Consider the following 19,006-nt stretch of genomic DNA (forward strand, 5'->3'; position numbering starts at 1 on the left):
GCTCGCAGCAAAGTATTGCAGAAAATAACGAAATTAGTTCATTTTTGGGAACCATGAACTTTAGTTCACAATGTGGAATTATGGACGATGAACTTGAACTAGTTAAGTTTAAAAAAAAGTTGTGAACAGAACTTCAGGTAGAAAGTGAACTTCCCAACACTGGTTTGTAACGTCGTGACATTTGTTTACTTGCTTCAGTTCACAACCGTGCTGTCCGGGTACTACTGAGATCAGTCTAGGCCCGCCTCCGTTTCCTTCTTATTGGCCAGTCTACTCGCTTGTGATTGGATACGGGTATTACTCCTTGCCAGCAGTAGGGGCGGGTCTGTTTGCCGAGAAGCGTCACTGTCGGGGTCCGACGGCCGTCATATTTACATTGAGGAGCTGTCGCAAAAAAGCATGCAAAAACGTAAAACGCACAGGCACATTTGGTGGGACCGAATCTAAATACAATAATCAATTGAATGATAATCGAGGTCGTCTCAAGAAATGTCAACCGATGCGTTAGCCATCAAAGTGAGCGCAATAAACGATATAAATTCTACGCCTTGTTCACACACCGTCGCCGGCACTTGGCTGTCGCTCCCTTGCTGTCATTTTTGCGGAAGTGAAAAAGTCTACGTGGGAAAGAAAGGTTGGTGTAACCGTGTTTGAATGGCCCGGACACCAACAGCGCCCGCGTCCAATCCAGTTTAGCACCACCGTCTGCTCGCCTGTCAAACCAGCCTTCGCCCACCACGCCTTTTTGTTGCACGGGATGTACGTGTCGAGTTTCGACCGGGGCGTATAAATGGGACGGCGAGCCGACGACTGGCTGTAATGCTGCGCCGGGTGCGACAGTCTCTCCGCCAGGTGCTGCTCCTGATGGCCCGGAGGCCGGCTCTCCTCTGTGGGGCTATCGTGCTCGGCGCGCTGCTCATACTGGCCGTCAAATTCACGTGCAGGTAACTAACCAGGACCGTGACTTGACGGCAACTGGTACCAACACGAAGTCTCTGTTCCAACACGAAGCTCGCTTTTTGAAGTCACCCTAACCCCCTCTCTGTGAATACATTTTTTTATTTTTATTTTAATTTTTGCATGGAGAGCAAATATCGATACCACTCCTTTATCCCTCATTAGCTGTGAACTTAGTTCACGGACCTGTGCGTTATTCTCTTGCACAGGGGTGCGCAAAGCTTTTGACTGGCGGTGTCACAGGGGGTTGTTTTGGAGGAGCAGCAGCAGATGCATGGAGTGTTTTGGTGACCCACCTCATAGGAGGAAAAGATATATCATGGGATATGTAGAAAACACCGCAAAAAAATAAGAATAAAAATAAATGAAAGACTATTTTATGACGTATTTGCTATTAAGATCATTTCTTCAAGTTGGGCGGGCCGGATAAAAACAGTTTTTGTTTGCCCATGCCTGACTGTACCACCATTCCTTTACTATTAGCACAGCCACATTAGCTGTGAAGTTACTTAACCGAGCTTCATGTTATTTGTGCGTATTCTCTACACAGCACCTGACGTGTATGTGTGTATTTGGGTTGTTGTCTGTATTTTTTTTTTAATTATTATTATTATTATTATTATTATTATTATTATTATTATTATTAGAGCAATCAAAGTGACAACACACACTTGACTCATGCTAGGTATTCCAATCTCTCACGCGACAGCAGAAAGTGGAATGAACGAGTACTGTTACATTCTTGGAATATTTCAGAAAGCTTATTTATTCTCACCTTGCTGTTTTATTTATATATATATTTTTTATTTTCATTTTCTTTTGTGTGTTTTGGTTTTTGTATACTTCTCATTTTCTTTCCTTCCGTACATGTTTGAAATACATAAAATCAAAATCAAAATCAAATGAAATCAGTCAAGTTTTACTCTATTCAATATGTGTTTTCTTCCTGTAGCCGAGCTAAAAATGTGGTGGCATCAGCTCGACCGCCCGTCCGGTTCTTCCCGACTGATGTCCCAGTGGTGGACCTGTACCTGGGTCAGCTAGACCAGGTAGGCGCCAAGACCGGGCACTTTTTTCATACATCGAGTGTTCTAGCACCATTTAAAAGTTCAGGAATATTCAAAAAAAAAAAATGTTCTTACCAAGATTTGAAACAAGACTGCGATTTTTCTCTCCTTAGGTTGAGCGTCTGAGAAGCATGGCTGAGGTGTCTCTCATCTTCTTTTATGCACCGTGGTGTGCTCACTCAATGGCTGCCCGTCATGAGCTGCAGCAAGTTGCTAAGAAACTTGCCAAACAGGTACAAAGCATCTTCAGGTTTTTTCTTTTCCACAGCCAACTTTAATTGACGTATTATCATACAACCCCTTTTGTAATTCAGCCACAAGTAATCACCACCGATTGCTGTCTGCGTTGCTGAATGATGTTGTGAATGAACTAATTTGAAGGCTTTAACTGACAGCTTTGCAACTTTTCACAAAGAAATTCTCGACCAATCCCTCTCTACCTCTGCTCAGAACATTGGGAAAATTTGCATAATTCCAGCAACAATACAATAGAAAAGAATGGAGATTATATTGATTTAAAGAAATAAGGAAAAATATTTTTAGCCCTAACGGAGAACAAACGGCGATCAAAAACAAGATATTCACATTAAATTGACAGCATTCCATGCTGGTCAAAATTTTATTTTGTGAGAAACTGTCATGGAAACGCAGCTACTACTAATAATAATCATACATTTTTATTTAAAAGCGCCTTTCAAAACACTCAAGGACACTGTACAAACAGAATCAATAAAACAACAGAGAAAAAAAAAACACACGAAAGCACTTAAAAATTAATGAGAAAAAAAAAAGAGAAAAAAAAGCACACATAAAAATAAAATAAAGCAGCAGGGTTGGCGGGACTGAGCCCACCCCATGGACTTGCGGCTGACAAACTGGCAGCACTTTCAGAAAAGATGTCTAAACCAGCATATAAGTCTAAGTAAAAGAAGATTTCAATAATATGAATACTGAACAATTGCGTATTGGCAGTGTACTGTGTTTAAAAGTGTAAAGGACAAACTGAAACAGTGATTAGCACGCCGACCCCCAATGGCCCCCGACCTCTGCCGACTCTGGAAGAAGTCTAAATAATCATAAGCCTGTGTGTGCAAATGATGCAGATTTTTCACCTCCAGTTGTTTTTTTTTGGATGAAGCTGTCAAATGTAAATGTTCAGCCTTGATGAGACAAACATGTGGGTGTTTGAATGAGCTCTGCTTTTGGTACCTTGGAAACAAACGCTACGAACCCGGTCATTTCTGCGTCTACATGAAATGGGCTGGATTGTAAAGACTTAAAGTGGGGGAACATGAATACCCTGTCTACAGGCAGAACATGATCAAAGCAGCATTTTGACGGTAGGAAAGCCCGAGTCAACATGTACACAAGGATTCACATGCCTATGCCAATTAACCTTACATACATATTTCCTTAGTTGCAGTTAGGAGAATTGTGAATGCTGCAGTTATGTCTGTGACACTGTGGCAGGAGACAAGGGAGACGCAGACTATTGATGCACATGGAGGGCGATGGGGAGCAGGTGCAGAGAATTGGTAATCAGGGTAGAAACACAGGAGGAAGGGCAAGTGCTTCCAGTGTAACAGGACGCGTGCAGTGGTGCAAACGCCACCTTTGAAAACTATGAATGTGTCAGAAGCCCTGATGCACTGTAAAATAGCCAGCTGTTTTTTTTTTCTAGGCGAGAGAGATTTGCCTCCTTTTTGAGTGCATGTCTGTCTGACTGTCGGAGATATTCAGGGTGTGATGGCAGTTTATTACCGCGGGTTTGTTGCTTAACGCTCAACTTTTGTCTTTGTTCCCCCACTTCTCCCCAATCCACCCAGGTGCTGTTTGTGGCTGTCAACTGCTGGTGGAGTCAGGGCAAGTGCAGAAGGCAGAATCGCTTTTATCATTTCCCAGTTATCCACGTTTTTTACAGGAGGTGAGATGGAGACCGCTTATCCTTTAGCCACGCGTTATGCCAAATCTATAGTAGTCTGTCTGAGACACAACATAAGAGGGCCGCTCTTACGACAATATACAGGTACCACCCGAAGAATTAGAATATCAACACATTTTATTGAGCCATTACACGCAAGTTGACATCTCAAGCAGTTCCTTGTTGTAACTTTGCTGATTAAGATTTTCATAAAGATTTGACTTTATGTAACATACTAATTTTTTGAGGGTTTTTTTTTAAGCTGCAAGACCTGATCAGCAAAATCCAAAGAAATAAAAACTTGAAATATATTGATTTGCATATTATTCCTTTATATAATATGTCACATTCACCTTTTAAGTTGATTTGCAGAAATACTACAACCTTTTTAGGATATTCTAGTTTCCTGGGTAGCACCTGTACATCTAACACATGTTAGATGTATAATTTGTAACCGTTGTTCTATGAATGATTGAAAAAACAACAACCAAAAAAACAGTTCAATTTAAAGCCATTCAGATGTTCATGTCTGTTTAAACCCGGAATCCAAGTCCCACCGTTGATATTTTTCTGTATTTGTTTATTTTTTTCACTTGCAGGTTCGGGCCTATAGAGTACAAGGGTCCCTTTGTGGCTCCATATCTGGAAAGTTTTGTCCTCAGAGTCATCACACCACTGACGTACCTCTCATCCACAGCCACGCTCAAACATTTCCTCTCCTATCACGAGGTACTGTTGCTCTCCAGCGCACACACACAATGTGTGTGTGTGTGTGTGTGTGTGTGTGTGTGTGTGTGTGTGTGTGTGTGTGTGTGTGTGTGTGTGTGTGTGTGTGTGTGTGTGAAGGGGATTTTTCTGTCGGGTGTTTTCACGTGTGTGACTGAGCTGCCTCTTCTGTCCTTTCAGTCTCGTGTGGTGGGCTTTTTCCAGTTCAATTCGTCTCCTCAGCCTCCGGGGTACATCACATATCTGTCCTCTGCCCTGCAGGCCTTAAAGAGGGGTAAGGCGACACCCTACAGTGCCACAGCCAAGTACATCCATCACATGATTTAGTTACACAATATACATAAAATACAACTAGACTGGCAATATGCTCCATTTCTGAAGCGTAACAGTGACTTACAGTTAGGGCTGAAGGATGAATGGGGTAATAATATCGCGATAGGACAAAACAAGATTTTCTAACCGCAAACGCTGCGATTTGATTGACGCGAGTTCCGGTCACGTGACTTGCGAGCGGCACCAAGCGAAGCAAAGCAAAGCAGGTAGTGGGAGGAGTCGATGCTGCGACGAGCTGGACGCACGGAGCGACGCGCCAGGGAAAGAAGGTGTTCCTGGTTGCCGCCAACTGGTGACCGTAGTTTAGCAAAACAGTGTCGGGAGAGATAATAAAAAAAAAAATTCCGAACGAACTACCGAAGCAGCAAGGAGCACAACAGTCGGAGTTGTGTTTGCTGGCAGTGAACTGCTGCCTCGTAACTTCGCACCTTATAGCGGTTTTAGCGCCACTAGCGTGTTAGCATCGGTTGAATGAAGCCGTCGCTGTTTTGTGCTTTGTGTGGACGCAAAACAAAATCATTCTAAGCCCGATTAAAATGTCTTGCAAAAAACAAAACTTTAACACTGGTAGATAAATAAAGGCCTAGCCTATATAAAAAAAGAACGATTTGTGTATGATAAATCTGATATGTTTGTTATAATACATATCATTTTTTGTTTGTTTGTGGAAGAATACATGAGAGAAAGATTAAAAACTTACAGTGATAGAACTTGAAGTGAAAGGTTTGAGCGCCTTTGGGTTGTATTTGCTGATCATGTGAGGACAATAATGCAACGTTAAAATAGCAATTTTTGTGCAAGGTGTTTTTTTTTTTTATTTATTTATTTTTTTGATCCACTGCAGATTTCAGTGGAATGGTTCGCTTTGGGGTTGTGACCAACCAACGGGTGGCGGAGGCCGTTTCACTCAAAGAAGATGAGTCCATCTATCTTTACAGACGACTAAACCACTCTTTGGTGAGTCACCACGCGATGGTGGAGAAACAACTGCCAGGTCTTGTAGATGTGAGTTCAGTGTGACAGCAACCCAAGCGTGTGCTTCGTCAGCTCTTGATGTTCAAAGGAAAAGATGCTGTGTGCATTTTGTACCCGTAGGATGTGTTTCATTTATCCCACATTTCACATTCATGGCTGTGATGGTTCTGTTGTTGCAAACCAGAGACAGTAAAAGAGTCAAAGAAAATAAACCCGGTAATAAACACGTTGAAGTGCCATCATTTCATGAGTGTTTACAGTCTGTATATAAACTGCCTTGCTTCTCCACTGCAGCCAAAGAACCAAATCACCACAGTTAATGACGGTTCTAACACCTGAATGACACCAATTCAGTTTTGCATCAGAAAGCTTTTAGCAACTGACAACTTGGATGAATTCTTCGGCTTTTGTGTTTGGTCACATGTGTGTTTTTTAATTACTTGAAAGTTCCATCTTGGATTAATGGAGCAATTTGCCAGTTTGTCAACCTGAGACATTCACAGTCTTTTTATGTCTTTATTGTCAGATTTTCCCTCGACGTGAGCGTAACTTTACCTCGGAGGCCATCTGCAGCTGGGTGTTTGAGCACTACGAGACCGTCCTCCATTGGCTGCAGCCTCCTGGGACAAAGTCCCGCCTCCTCGAACAAGAGTTGACGAAAGGTCCGGCAATGCTCGTCTTCCTGCCACACGATCCACGCGTGGCCGCTGCTAATTCAATACTGCAACAGGTGAGGGAGTCGGTATTAGTATAGAGACACACGTGTCTCAGCCTCGTCCCCGAAAAGTTCATTTGTTCTCCATTATCATTCTGTTTCTGCTGCTTTGTTTGTTTGTTCGGTAAAGTCATAGGCAGGTAAATGTTTTTTTGTTTTTTTATTTTTTTATTCCTAAACTTTTTTTTATTTTAAACAAATGTGTAAATCTACTTCATTTGATTTATGGCTTTAAATCAGGTAAAACAATGCTATCATTTTTAGCACTGAATACCTTCGATTCAAATGTGCTTTATTTTTTGCATATTAATGTAATTAACATATGTTCCCACTTAATTTCTCACAAATTTGGAATAATAATAATAAAAAAAAGAAAATTGTTCAAAATTCAACAAAATAAAATCATGTAGCTGAAGGTCAGCGGGTCAGCAAATCCGGATACCACATTACAAGTCAGCCAATTCAGATCAAACATTGGAAAATCATAGTTGACAATCACAGCCAGTCAAAAGTTTGGACCTTATGTATTTTTTTATTTTTTTAACTTTATTTATAAAGCACTTTAAAAACAGCCGCAGCTGACACAAAGTGCCGTGCATAAAAACATAAAACTAACAGTAATCTTTCCAACTCTCTACACTGCGGACAGACACTGAAGACATCAAATATCTTAGCAAAGAAAAACCTGTTGAGTAACTGTAAATATGCTTTTTATGAAAGGCCGGCCATTTGGAAGAACTTCAGTATAAATGGTGTTTGAGTTATTTTCCACTTTTATTGTTTCCTCCATCATTCCACGCGTGTGTTCATACGTAGTTTTGATGCCTTCAGTGGGAAAGTGCAACGTCATGGGAATGAAAGGAAAGACATTCAGTTCATAGGCGGAGTCCAAACTGTTGACCGCTGGTGTAGATTTCCAGCGGAGCAGCAGCAGATGCACGGAGCGTTTTGGTGAGCCACCTCATAGGAGGAAAGAAATACAGGTAGTACCCGAAAAATGAGAATATCAAGTAAAAGTTGTTTTATTTTGGTAATTTAACATAAAAGATGAAAGCAACACATTTTATTGAGCCATTCCACACAAATTGGCCTCTCAAGTAGTTCCTTGTTGTAACTTTGCTGATTAAGATTTTCAGCTTATTAAAACCACAAAGCCACAAACTCAGAAAATGAGAATACTGTGAAAAGCTTCAGTTTTGTAGCGTCAAAGAGTCCAAAGAATCCAAAAGACCTGCAAAAGGCTCCTGAGCCTTTAACAAGTCTGTCTTGGGTTGTTGGCTCAGGAGAGTTCACACATGGGCAAACGCAACAAACTTCTCAGGAGGTTCTAATGTTCTGGGCAGTACTGTATATTATGGGATATGTGGAAAACGTGTTGCTTTCACGTCGGTTGAAAATAAAGAGGAACAAAGTCGGTGTCTTTGAAGCCCGAAGGTGTTTAGCTCTTTATTGAAATGACTCTGCAAACACTGGGGAAAATGGATCCAATACATCAAATTTAATCATATTTCATTTTCTTATAAAAAATGACTTCCTATTAATATCATTTCTTCAAGTTTGGTGGGCCGGATTAAAAAAGCTTAACGGGCCGCATGTGGCCCGCGGGCCGTAGTTTGCCCACACCCGCCTGGTCTAGAGTAACGCACTCGTCCTTGATTGACTCCGCCGCCGCAGCGCTCCAATAATTCACCGACCGCTCCGAGCCGCCTCCGCTCTCACCGCGTTGCTCCTCCTCCTGTGTCTCCAGGTCGCTGACGTCGCCGTGCGATATCATTCCTGCCACGCCGGCGGTGACTTTAGGTCGGGCGCGAGCTCGGCCCGCCGGCCGCCGTGCTGCCAGTCGCTCCCTCTGCCGCGGTGGAGCGGCAGCGTGTGCGAGGTGTGCGTGAGCCCCTGCGCGTGCTACCTGTCCCGGGGCGACGCCTTCCAGTCCCACCTCAGAAACTGTTGCCTTCACAAAGGAGCCGCTCGGAGTGACGGCGCTGGCCCCGCCCCCGCGGTGTCGTGCGCCAACCTCCGGCACGGCTACAGCCCCTTCCGCCAGTACAGTGCCTGCTGCCGAACACTGGAGGAGGGGGCGGCGCCGCCTGCTTCCCGGGCCGCCGCCGCCGCTCCGCCGTCTGCTGGCCCCCTGCTGGTGGCCGAGGGCGTCACGGGCCTCCGGTGTCGGACCAACCGGACTCTCAGGTTTTATGTGCTGGACGTAGCTCTGAATTTGCCTCTGGCTGTGCGGCTGGGAGCCACGCGCAACAGAAGCACCTGGCTGCCGCGAGAGGACGGCGCTGCAGCGCCGCCGCCGCCGCAGCTGCAGCAGCAGCAGCTGGAAGGCAGCGACGGCTCCTTCGCCACCATCGTGGACCTGCAGGATGAGGTTCATTACGTCCTCCACCGCAGCCCAGCAGCAACCCTCACGCAGTCTCTGGGTGAGTCACATTCATTGGTCTGAGGTCAGGTGTGTGGGCAAACTATGGCGCGGGGGGCTGTGCGGGGCCTGTGAGGCTTTTTATTCCGGCCCGCCCAACTTGGAGGAACGATATTAATGGCGGATCCATTAGTCGTCATAGAGGAGCTGTGTTTCATCCAGCGTTTCCTCTCTCGTGTATTCTTCCTTCCCAAAAGTGGGTCGCGACCCACCAGTTGAGAAACATGCCGAGGAACAACAGTCATGTTATAATGTGGAATGACCTCAGCAAGTACCCAGCATCGGTATGGCTTTGTATAAAAATGCAAGAAAGAGTGAATGGACTCTGCAATCTGACGTGTAGCCACTTGGTGTCGCTGTTTCTTCTTCAAAATCTTTAAATATTGCACCTTTAATACGCCGCTTCATGTCATCTTTCCCTCCACAGAGGCTTTCATCAGGAACTTCAGCTCCCCTTACAGCCTCCTGCAGCGCCACCTGGTGGGGGAAGTGGACAGGAAACGGGGGACGGAGGAGGCCAAGCAGCTGGTGGTGGATCCCATCATCACGGAGCTGACCACGTCCTCCTTCCTGCCTTGTGTCATGGACATCCAGAAAGTAAGAGCCTGCTTCAGTTGAGAACATCTTCAAGCAACCTGGGCTGCGTCTCAATTCAGGGTCTGCATCCTTGGAAGGACGCGTCCTCCGTCTGAAGGAAGCGTCCTCGCCCAGAAGGACCGACCCAAACCCCTGGTTGCGTCACCGCCGTTCCCTCCTGCTGGCCAACCCCGGAAGTGACGTTTTCATAGCATCAAGCTAACCATTGATTCGCCATCTAACGATGGCGTTGGATGTTCAAATAAGTAAAAACCCTTCGTTAAAAACTGAATATTTGATGTGAAATTTCAATACTTAAATGTATACGTGGTGTCTTTGCCAGTAGATGGCGCTAATTTCAGCCGACTTCCCAGAATCCCAGGATGCTTTGCAGCAGCACGCAAAGCAACCTGGGATACAGAAGGAGTGAAGGATAGTAGCGGTGCAGCCTTGGAATGGGCTAAAAGTAGGGTGCATTTGGAGGGCACGTTTGGAGCGTCCTTCAGACTTTTGGGAATCGGTTTCAAGCCTTTGCGCAGTGCTGTGACGCAACTGGCCTTCAAATGCAGCCTTGGAAGGACCCTGACCCTGAGTTGAGACGCAGCCCAGGAGGTAGACCATCCTTCCAGGGCCACACGGTGGCTAGCATGGTTAGCGCTGCTGCTGCTGCTGCTGCCTGGCAAGCAAGAAGGTCAGTGGGTGGTAGTTTGCACGCATTCCTCCCACAGGCCAAAGACACGACGCCAGGCCAATGCTTCAGACTGATCGCCTGCTGGTGGCACTGTAGTGCTGGAGAGTGCTCTGGCTCTCTTCACTCTCACCCCCCGGTGTTGCTGCGTCTTGTGTTTCTCTGGCAGGATGTGCTGCTCATCTACTACACTCAGTGGTGTGGCTTCTGCTCTGCCATCAACCACATCATCATCCAGCTGGCCCGCTTACTGCAGGGAAACCCCACCATCACCGTGGCCAGGTGCGCTGTCATATATGGGATAAGGTTTTTTTTTGTTTTTTTTTTAAAGTAGTGTTTTGTTGCACGGGACAATTTCTTTTAAAAGACAAAAAAAACATTTCATGTGTGCAGGTTAAATGTTGCACGTAATGACCTCCCATGGGAATTCATGGTGGATCGAGTTCCCTCCATTCTCCTCTTCCCCAAATACAGGCAAGTGAAATCACAAGGAGTCATCGTTTCTCGTTGTTTTCCTTTAGCTCTTTATTGAAAACACTGAAACAGACAGCCATTTGACGACTCACTGAGTATTGATATCGTTTCTGCCGTAGTTTCTGCCGTAGTTTGCCCATGCCTGCACTCATGGGTCATTCATAAACACCATTTCAGTTGTCGTCACTGGATTTGTAAGCGCATCCATGATGATTGTGCACACTTAGAAATGGGGCATTGTGGGTAAGGTAGGCTAATGCTAATATAGCAAAGGAAGAATACATCATAGATGTGCTATTTGACCGAGCGCACTCTTAAATTCCCGGCCTTTCTTTTGTTGCATCTTTGCGTCTCCCAGGAAGCACTTTACCGTGAAGTTCCCCGACGACGAGCGCATCACGCTGCCCAACCTGCTGCGCTTCATCCTGCGCCACTCCAGCGCCGTGCGACCCGCGGACCAGTCCGCTGCCCCCGGCCCGCCACCAGTTTCCGGGCCCGCCTCCGCCCTCCGGGCCGAGTTTGAGGCACTCCAGCGCGAGGTCCAGACGCTGCGCGGCGCCCGCGAGCGTCTGTCTCAGCAGCTGGCGCGGCTGTGGCGCGACAACCAGCGGCTGAAGTTGGACAGCCGCAGCCTGGAGGCTCGGCACGCCGTGCTGGCGCAGGAGAGGAAGAGCCTGGAGGAGCGCCACAGGGAGAAGAGCCGGCAGCTCCTGGAGGCCGTCGGGCGGCTGCAGGAGCTGGCGGACACGTCGGAGAACCTGCTGAACGAGAACACGCTGCTCAGGGTCCTGCTGAGGGCGCTGGAGGGCGGGACGGATGCCGGGGAGCAGGGAGAGGCGGAGGCCGAGGAGGCGCGAGAGTCGAGAAGCCGCCTGACCTCCTGAGTCTGAGGGGGGGGGGGGGGGGGTTGGGGGGGAAGACTCCAAACGCATGAAGGACTGAAAGACGAAGCGGACGAACGGTGAGCTTTGGCCTCCGTGTTGAACGATGATTCTGCAGAGGGCCGGGGGAACCGAGGAGGTGGTGGAAGAAGAAGAATCAAACGGAACCGGTTCTGACGGCCGAGCTGGGACACGCAATCCGGATTGGAACCTAGGAAGGCTGAAAGAAAAGCTGCTGATGATGGCCGGACTCCGCCCACGTGTGCCAACTGTACAGTGACCCAGCTCACCTCACGTCTGGTCCAAACACTGGGCACACAAATGCGCAGTCAAAATTCTCAACATTCCAAAAATGACTGTTAAGATTCTCACAGAACGGACAAGCCTTCGGTTGCCCCGCCCCCCAAAAATCCATGGTCAATTTGAGCAGGTTGATCATTTTGTACCTGTACTTTTTTTTTTTTAATTTATTGATCCTTCAATGTATGTATGGTTTGAAATGTACGGCCCAGTGTAAACTACCGCTAGCCGTAGTTGCTGTGGGAATTGATTTTGAATTTGGGAGCGACTGCCTGGGTTCTCTCCGGGTGATGTCGGTGCTGGAGACACCGGCGGCTGCGGGGGCGAGGGCTACAAAGCGAGCTGAGACCGGTTCTGAAGTGAGGTCCTGCGAGCACTTGAAATAAATAGCGAGCTAGATTTTGTTAATGTGAAGAATTTATTGCTTTTTTTTTCTCAAACCGTTCTATTTTTACAGCAAGTCACAAAGTATTTGTACGCAACTATCCAGGTATTAAGACTGCGATGCCGCAGTTCTTCACACGCTAAAGGATTTTTAAACGTTTGTGATAATTAAAAAATCTTTTCTTTCTCTTTGTAATCTGTTGCAGTCAATTGCGTGAGTCGTTTTTGTCGCTATCGAAGCTCCCAAGCACAGCAGCAAAGGAGATGCTTCGTTCATAGGAGTGTGGTGACTTCATGTGTTTGTTGTGGGGAAGAGCCAGTAGAGCAGCAGCAGCTCCTCCAGCCAGGACTCGGCTGTAGCCGGGCTTCAGTTCAAGGTGTTGGATTTCATTTATCTGTTTCCACGCCTCGAGTGCATCAACGGCCTGTCGACGCCCCTGAAGTAGTGAACACTTTGGTGGTCCCTGCCACTCAGAGTTGAAGACCATGAGATGAGGTTTTCTCAAAGACGACATCCATCCATCTTCAAACTCCGCTTCCTCCTGCTCTCAGGGTCCTGGGGGTCTGCTGGAGGCTCTGCCAGCTGTCAGAGGGTGAAGGCAGGGGTGGCAGCCTGGACCAGTGGACACTTTAGTAGGGCCACACAGAGACACACAACCATTCACATGCACACACTCTCACACACAGACAATTTAGAGTTTCCAGTTCACCTCACGCGCCTGTTTCTGCCTCGTGGGAGGAAGCTGGAGAACCCAGAGAGGAAGCCAGCAGACACAGTTGCTGTGTCTCAATTCAGCGTCTGCAGACCGAGTGTCCTCCGTCTGAAGGAAGCGTTCTTCGAGTACCCGGCCGAGAAGGACGGACCAAACCCCGCCTCCCCGGTAACCACTCGGGACGGTCTAGCCTTCGGCGTATTTCCTCATTTCGTCACCGCCGTTCCCTCCGGCTGGCCAACCCCGGAAGTGATGTTTTTATAAAGCTAACCATTGGTTAGCCATCTAACGATGTCATTGGATGATCGAATAAGAAAAATCCTACGTTAAAAACTGGATACTTTATGTGAAACTTCAATATTTGAATTTATATGTCGTGTCTTTACCAGTACAAGCCCATTCCCAGGATCCCATCGTAGGACTTCCCAGGATCCTACGATGCTTTGCAGCAGCACGCAAAGCATCATGGGATACATAAGTACGCGAAGGATAGTAGCGGTGAATCCTTGGAATTGGCTAAAACGAGTGCGTATTTCCGAATTTCCGTATTTCAGAAAGCAGACACCGTGAGAACATGCAAGCTAGCACTCAGAAAGCAGACACTGGGAGAACATGCAAGCTAGCACTCAGAAAGCAGACACCGTGAGAACATGCAAGCTAGCACTCAGAAAGCAGACACTGGGAGAACATGCAAGCTAGCACTCAGAAAGCAGACACTGGGAGAACATGCAAGCTAGCACTCAGAAAGCAGACACAGTGAGAACATGCAAGCTAGCACACAGAAAGCAGACCGTGAGAACATGCAAGCTAGCACACAGAAAGCAGACACCGTGAGAACATGCCAGCTAGCACTCAGAAAGCAGACACTGGGAGAACATGGAAGCTAGCACTCAGAAAGCAGACACTGGGAGAACATGGAAGCTAGCACTCAGAAAGCAGACACAGTTGCTGTGTCTCAATTCAGGTTCTGCACCCTTGAGACTGAGTGTCCTCCGTCTGAAGGAAGCGTTCTCAGTTCCCAGCCTAGAAGGACGGACAAAACCCCGCCTCCCCGGTAGCCACTCGGGACGGTCTAGCCTTCGGCGTGTTTCCTCATTTCGTCACCGCCGTTCCCTCCGGCTGGCCAACCAACAGCTGACTTCCCAGGATTCCCTGATGCTTTGCAGCAGCACGCAAAGCATCATGGGATACCCAAGTGCGCGAAGGATAGTAGCGGTGTATCCTTGGAATCAGCTAAAACTAGTGCGTATTTCCGAGGGTGCATTTTCAGCGTCCTAAGCACCCTCGGGAATTGGGACAAGCCTTCGCACAGTGCTATGACGCAACTTCCTTCCAAAATGCGCACTTCAAGGACGCAGGACCTGAATTGAGACAAAGCAAGTGAGAACATGCAAGCTAGCACTCAGAAAGGTCCCAGGAGAGCCCGGAATCGAACCCACGACCTTCCTGCTGTGAGGCGGCAGCACTGACCACTGCGCCACCGTTAAGAGTCCCAGTGATGTTTGATTGATTCTTTTGTATGCTTCCTCCCCTCCCTACTCCCATGGCACAGTCGACTCGTATTGCAAGAGCAGCTCTTTTGAAGGTGGACCACAGCACCTGGTCTGGTCTGGTCTGGTTGTGATGTGGTGCTGCAGATCTTCCCTGGGAAGTGGAGCAGCCTACCCAAGAACAACCCCAATTCCCAGTCCTGTCCAGGTGCCAGGAGTGTGGGTGCTGGTCCCCTTCCCTGAGGAAGTACATCCACTGATGTCTCCCTGATTGGATCCCATGGATCGGCTCCTGCCTTCTCTTCTCCACCAACTCCACCAGTTTCCCGAGCATCTGATCAGGCCTCCACCTGAGCCGTCCCTGGGTGAATGAGTTCTGGCATCCTGCCAGAGTGTGGTGTAAGGAGGCACTGATTGTTCCACAGAGGTCACATCCCTGTTGTCTGTGAAGGTTCTCAGTTCTCCAGGTCATCTTAAAGTCCCAGTGATTGTCACATCCTGAAGGATGCGAAATGTGTCCTCCATATTTGACGCATCATGCCCTGAGGGAGCGGGAATCATTGGGTGATTGACACGCCCACTTCCAACCCCCAATACTGAGGCAATGGCTGCCATTTTTACAGTCTTTGGTATGACCTGGCCGGGGGGGTTGAACCCACAACCTACCAGTCTTAGGACGGAGACTCTACCACTAGACAACAATAGGACATCAACTAAGATGTCCTACTGCTATTGTAGTGGCCATTTGTCCTTTTCTTTGCTTTTGTCCTTGATATCCAAACTGAACAAGCAAAATGCAATTCATCAAAATCACATCAATCGGCCACTCGGGAACCGAGGGAGTGAATTTACGCAGGGATACAGCAGAGTCCATTGTCCAGGTGAAGAATTGAAGTTTTTGGTTGATTTATTCTTCCATTTCAAGCAAACAAACTTGAACTCGTTCAGTCAACTCTGAGTATGTTTGCCTTTAAGGTCCAGTGTGTAAAATCGGCCTTAATTTATGACTTTGTCAACTTCATCCAGTTTTTATTGGTGGGTGTGGCAAACATCCATTCCAGTTCCTTACAGTGATTAATACATTGGACTTTGAGATACATTTAAGGAGAGCGCAGTTCCAACAAAAGAAACTATCTTGCTTGGAAATGAATTAATAATCAACTTGTGAATAATCTGAATCTGGGTCCAACTTATTGACCCCCAATGCGTTTTGGTATCCTTTGGCTTCCAAATCCATCATTCAGCTACGACGACAATGTGTGTTTTCAAACTGGTTTATAGTCAGAGAAGAATTCTGTTGTGGCGGAGTTTTTGACATCTAAAAAAAAAAAAAGCATTTCACACTGCCAATCATCAAGTCCTAGTGTACAGACTGACTGATCTTGTTCAACTTCTCTGAACACACTAAGCTTGGTGTCATATAATTCCACAGACACGCCCCTTTACAGACTGTTTAAAAGCAGACACCAGGATTGGCTTCAACAGACTGACCTGACACAGTTACCAATCTTTTCATCATGTCGATGACAGCGGTAAGAGCTCATCTATGCTTATTGCAGGCTAATAAATGTTCTCAAACTGTTTTTTTTCCCCGGATACTGATTCCCTTGAGAGAATATTTTATAAACTGATCTACTTGTTGATTATTGCAGGCATCGTGATGTTGTGCTCAGAATGTGTCTATTGAATTAGTGTGTTGTTATCCATATTGCAAAGTCATTTCACTGCCTTTACCATGTTGTAGTTGGATGTTTAAATTGGTCCAAACATTTAAACCAACCTAAATTGAGTAATTTACTGATTGATTAAGAAAATTCCATGAAAACTTTTTAGAAATTTGTATTTCAACCTATTCTTGTTGGCTCTTGAAAAGATCACATAGAAATTAAGCAATGAAAAATAAATGTTAATTCTGTTTTGCTTTGTGATGGTTCTGTGACACCTGGACCAGAATGTAGATGTTCAAGCTCACCAAAGTCTCTTTCCTTTTTCATAGGTGAGATTAGCTCTTGCCCTGCTCTCTCTTTCTGCCTCGGTTCACTCTGACCAGGAGTATTTTCTGCCCATTGACTGTGACGACATCCATCGCCATGACAACAACACACCCAGCGGCGTGTACACAATCTATCCTGGGGGTCCTGTGGCGCCCCTGAAGGTCTTCTGTGACATGGCCAGTGAAGGAGGAGGCTGGACAGTCAGTGCACCACACTTTGAATTTTTGTTGCCGTGCCAAAACTGAACAAACAATGACTAAAACCTATGTTTTTCCCTAGTTTAGTTGTAGGAAGTTCTCTGCCATTTATGGCTTCATATCTGAAATACATTTAAAAAGGGTATCGATAGGCCTTGTGTCAGTGGAAGACATGGCAATGTAAAACTGTGTATCATCAGCATAACTGCGAAAGCTGACGCCGTATCTCCTGATGACTTCCCCAAAGGGGAAGCGTGTCAAGATTAAAAAGTAGTAGACCTTAAATTGACCCTTGGGGCACCTCACACTTGATTCTATGTTTTCTGGAGAAACATGGATCCAAACTGACAAATAAGTCACGGTCTGTCACATGGGAATAAAACCATCTCAGAACAGCACCAGAGAGGCCCACCAGGGTTTTAGGTCTACTGTATCAAAGTAGCACCAGGACTGTGAGTTTATCTATGTTACACACTTATCCTTTCTGGCAGTACAATAACTCAAGTTGTGTTTAGCTGAGTGATTCCTGCAGTTGTGTGAGTCTTGCTAATTTAGAGATGGTAATAAATGTTGATTCTCTTTCAGGTGTTTCAGAGACGGATGGACGGGACAGAGAGTTTCTTTAGACCCTGGAAACACTATAAAGAGGGATTTGGGAATGTGGCTGGTGAATATTGGCTAGGTGAGTCCGTGACAAATGACTAGTGTTGTTTTCCATCCTTATGGAGGCAGACCAAACAACAAAAGATAATGTACATCGGTACAGAAGGTGAGGCAGGCATGTGTTACCATGAAATTCTGATGCTTTGCTGAAAACAAAGAGATGTTTGTTTGCCTTTATAGGACTAGAAAACATCTTCCTGCTGACCTCAAGAAAGAAGAATGAACTTCGAGTTGACATGGAGGACTGGAATGAAGTTAAGGCCTACGCCTCATACTCAAGCTTCTCAATTGATCATGAGAACTCAGGTTATGAACTTCGCCTGGGCACGTATACAAGTGGAACGGCAGGTGTGGTTTACAAAAAGATCATTCTTTTGAAAATTTAACTTTACAATTCCAGGTGAATGACAGATTGGATCTATGTGATTCAGGTTGCAATTACTTGATATTTATAATATACTGTATATGCTTATATCTATTGTGTTATAGTTAGGGCTGGGAAATGATTAAAAGTTTTAATCGCAATTAATAGCATGATTTCCCTGATTAATTGCGATTAATCACACTGTATACGCAAAATCCAATAATGAACACATGGACACACACACACCCTACCCAGGTGTAAAAGAAGTGCACTCACAAATATAAATTAGAAACTCAGTCTCGGCTTCTACAGCACGTGAGCAACATGCGTTGTGCGCAATAAAATAATTGTCGGCGTTTATAAATAAATTAGTTAACGAGATAATAACGCGTTAACTTGCCCAGCCCTAGTTATAGTATTTATTTATGTAGCCATAAAGATAAAAGAGTGCAGATTCCTATTAATGGTATATAATTCCTCGTGGCCCAGGCTGCATCACAGACATTGGAATTGTTGGAGTCAACTAACACCTGTTTTCTCTCATTTCTAGGGGACAGTTTCACACACCACAACAACATGAAGTTCACAACCTTTGACAAAGACAATGATATCTGGGAAAAAAACTGTGCTCAGCAATACCTTGGAGGATTCTGGTACAAGGATTGCCACCTGGTGAACCCCAACGGCATGTATGCACCTCATGGCGCCATTGTCCATGAAAATGTCCATATAGTCTGGCTCGCATTTAAAGGTTGGAACTATTCCCTCAAGAACATTGAAATGAAGATCAGACCAGCGTCGAGATGTGCATGTAATGAGTAGCAAGACAGAATCTCGTCACCATTTCTCCTAATACACTCAATAAAATGTCAGGCAACAAATGAAATGAAATGAAAAAATGATGTTTTACCTCGACGGTTTGTTTGAATGTGCTTTGCAAAATGAAAAACCTTCAATGTTAATAAACAAGCAGTGATTGAATCAAGAAACAGCAGGTTTGATTTTTCCCTTGTCTATTTTACTTAATCTAATTTAGATGCATTGTTTTAGCTCGTGTTGTAGTCAAGACCGTGTCAACCGAGACCTCGAAGACTAGAGGTATCGAACAGAACTTTCCAGCAACCCTATCCCCGACCCCACTCCCCTTTCATCTACACTAACTTTAT

General features: G+C 45.9%; 2 protein-coding genes across 2 annotated transcripts; both read left to right on the forward strand.

Moving 5' to 3' along the window:
* Positions 1 to 539: 539 nt before the first annotated feature.
* Positions 540 to 11,748, forward strand: txndc11 (thioredoxin domain containing 11). Its single transcript, XM_076013297.1, has 13 exons — positions 540 to 944; positions 1,910 to 2,006; positions 2,138 to 2,257; positions 3,851 to 3,948; positions 4,545 to 4,674; positions 4,852 to 4,945; positions 5,849 to 5,961; positions 6,506 to 6,709; positions 8,442 to 9,117; positions 9,544 to 9,713; positions 10,550 to 10,662; positions 10,774 to 10,858; positions 11,217 to 11,748. Exons 1-13 carry the CDS (start codon positions 820 to 822, stop codon positions 11,736 to 11,738), a joined length of 2,547 nt encoding a protein of 848 aa, XP_075869412.1. The 5' UTR covers positions 540 to 819; the 3' UTR covers positions 11,739 to 11,748.
* A 4,254-nt stretch (positions 11,749 to 16,002) lies between these two features.
* LOC142879921 (microfibril-associated glycoprotein 4-like) lies at positions 16,003 to 18,841 on the forward strand. Its single transcript, XM_076013485.1, has 5 exons — positions 16,003 to 16,154; positions 16,619 to 16,816; positions 17,399 to 17,495; positions 17,657 to 17,824; positions 18,391 to 18,841. Exons 1-5 carry the CDS (start codon positions 16,140 to 16,142, stop codon positions 18,660 to 18,662), a joined length of 750 nt encoding a protein of 249 aa, XP_075869600.1. The 5' UTR covers positions 16,003 to 16,139; the 3' UTR covers positions 18,663 to 18,841.
* Positions 18,842 to 19,006: the final 165 nt, after the last annotated feature.

The sequence above is a fragment of the Nelusetta ayraudi genome, unplaced genomic scaffold (assembly GCF_046127955.1).
Source record: "Nelusetta ayraudi isolate G7.1 ecotype Tasmania unplaced genomic scaffold, CSIRO-AGI_Nayr_v1 ptg000006l, whole genome shotgun sequence".
Classification (NCBI taxonomy): domain Eukaryota; kingdom Metazoa; phylum Chordata; class Actinopteri; order Tetraodontiformes; family Monacanthidae; genus Nelusetta; species Nelusetta ayraudi.

What these genes read in the sequence shown, in the direction of transcription:
- txndc11 (XM_076013297.1), top strand. Translation starts at nt 820, where the DNA reads ATGCTGCGCCGGGTGCGACAGTCTCTCCGCCAGGTGCTGCTCCTGATG. An exon ending in CTAATTCAATACTGCAACAG is followed by an intron (nt 6,710 to 8,441) that starts GTGAGGGAGTCG and finishes CTGTGTCTCCAG; the next exon opens with GTCGCTGACGTCGCCGTGCG. An exon ending in AACCCTCACGCAGTCTCTGG is followed by an intron (nt 9,118 to 9,543) that starts GTGAGTCACATT and finishes TTCCCTCCACAG; the next exon opens with AGGCTTTCATCAGGAACTTC.
- LOC142879921 (XM_076013485.1), top strand. An exon ending in GTGAAGGAGGAGGCTGGACA is followed by an intron (nt 16,817 to 17,398) that starts GTCAGTGCACCA and finishes ATTCTCTTTCAG; the next exon opens with GTGTTTCAGAGACGGATGGA. An exon ending in GGCTGGTGAATATTGGCTAG is followed by an intron (nt 17,496 to 17,656) that starts GTGAGTCCGTGA and finishes TTGCCTTTATAG; the next exon opens with GACTAGAAAACATCTTCCTG.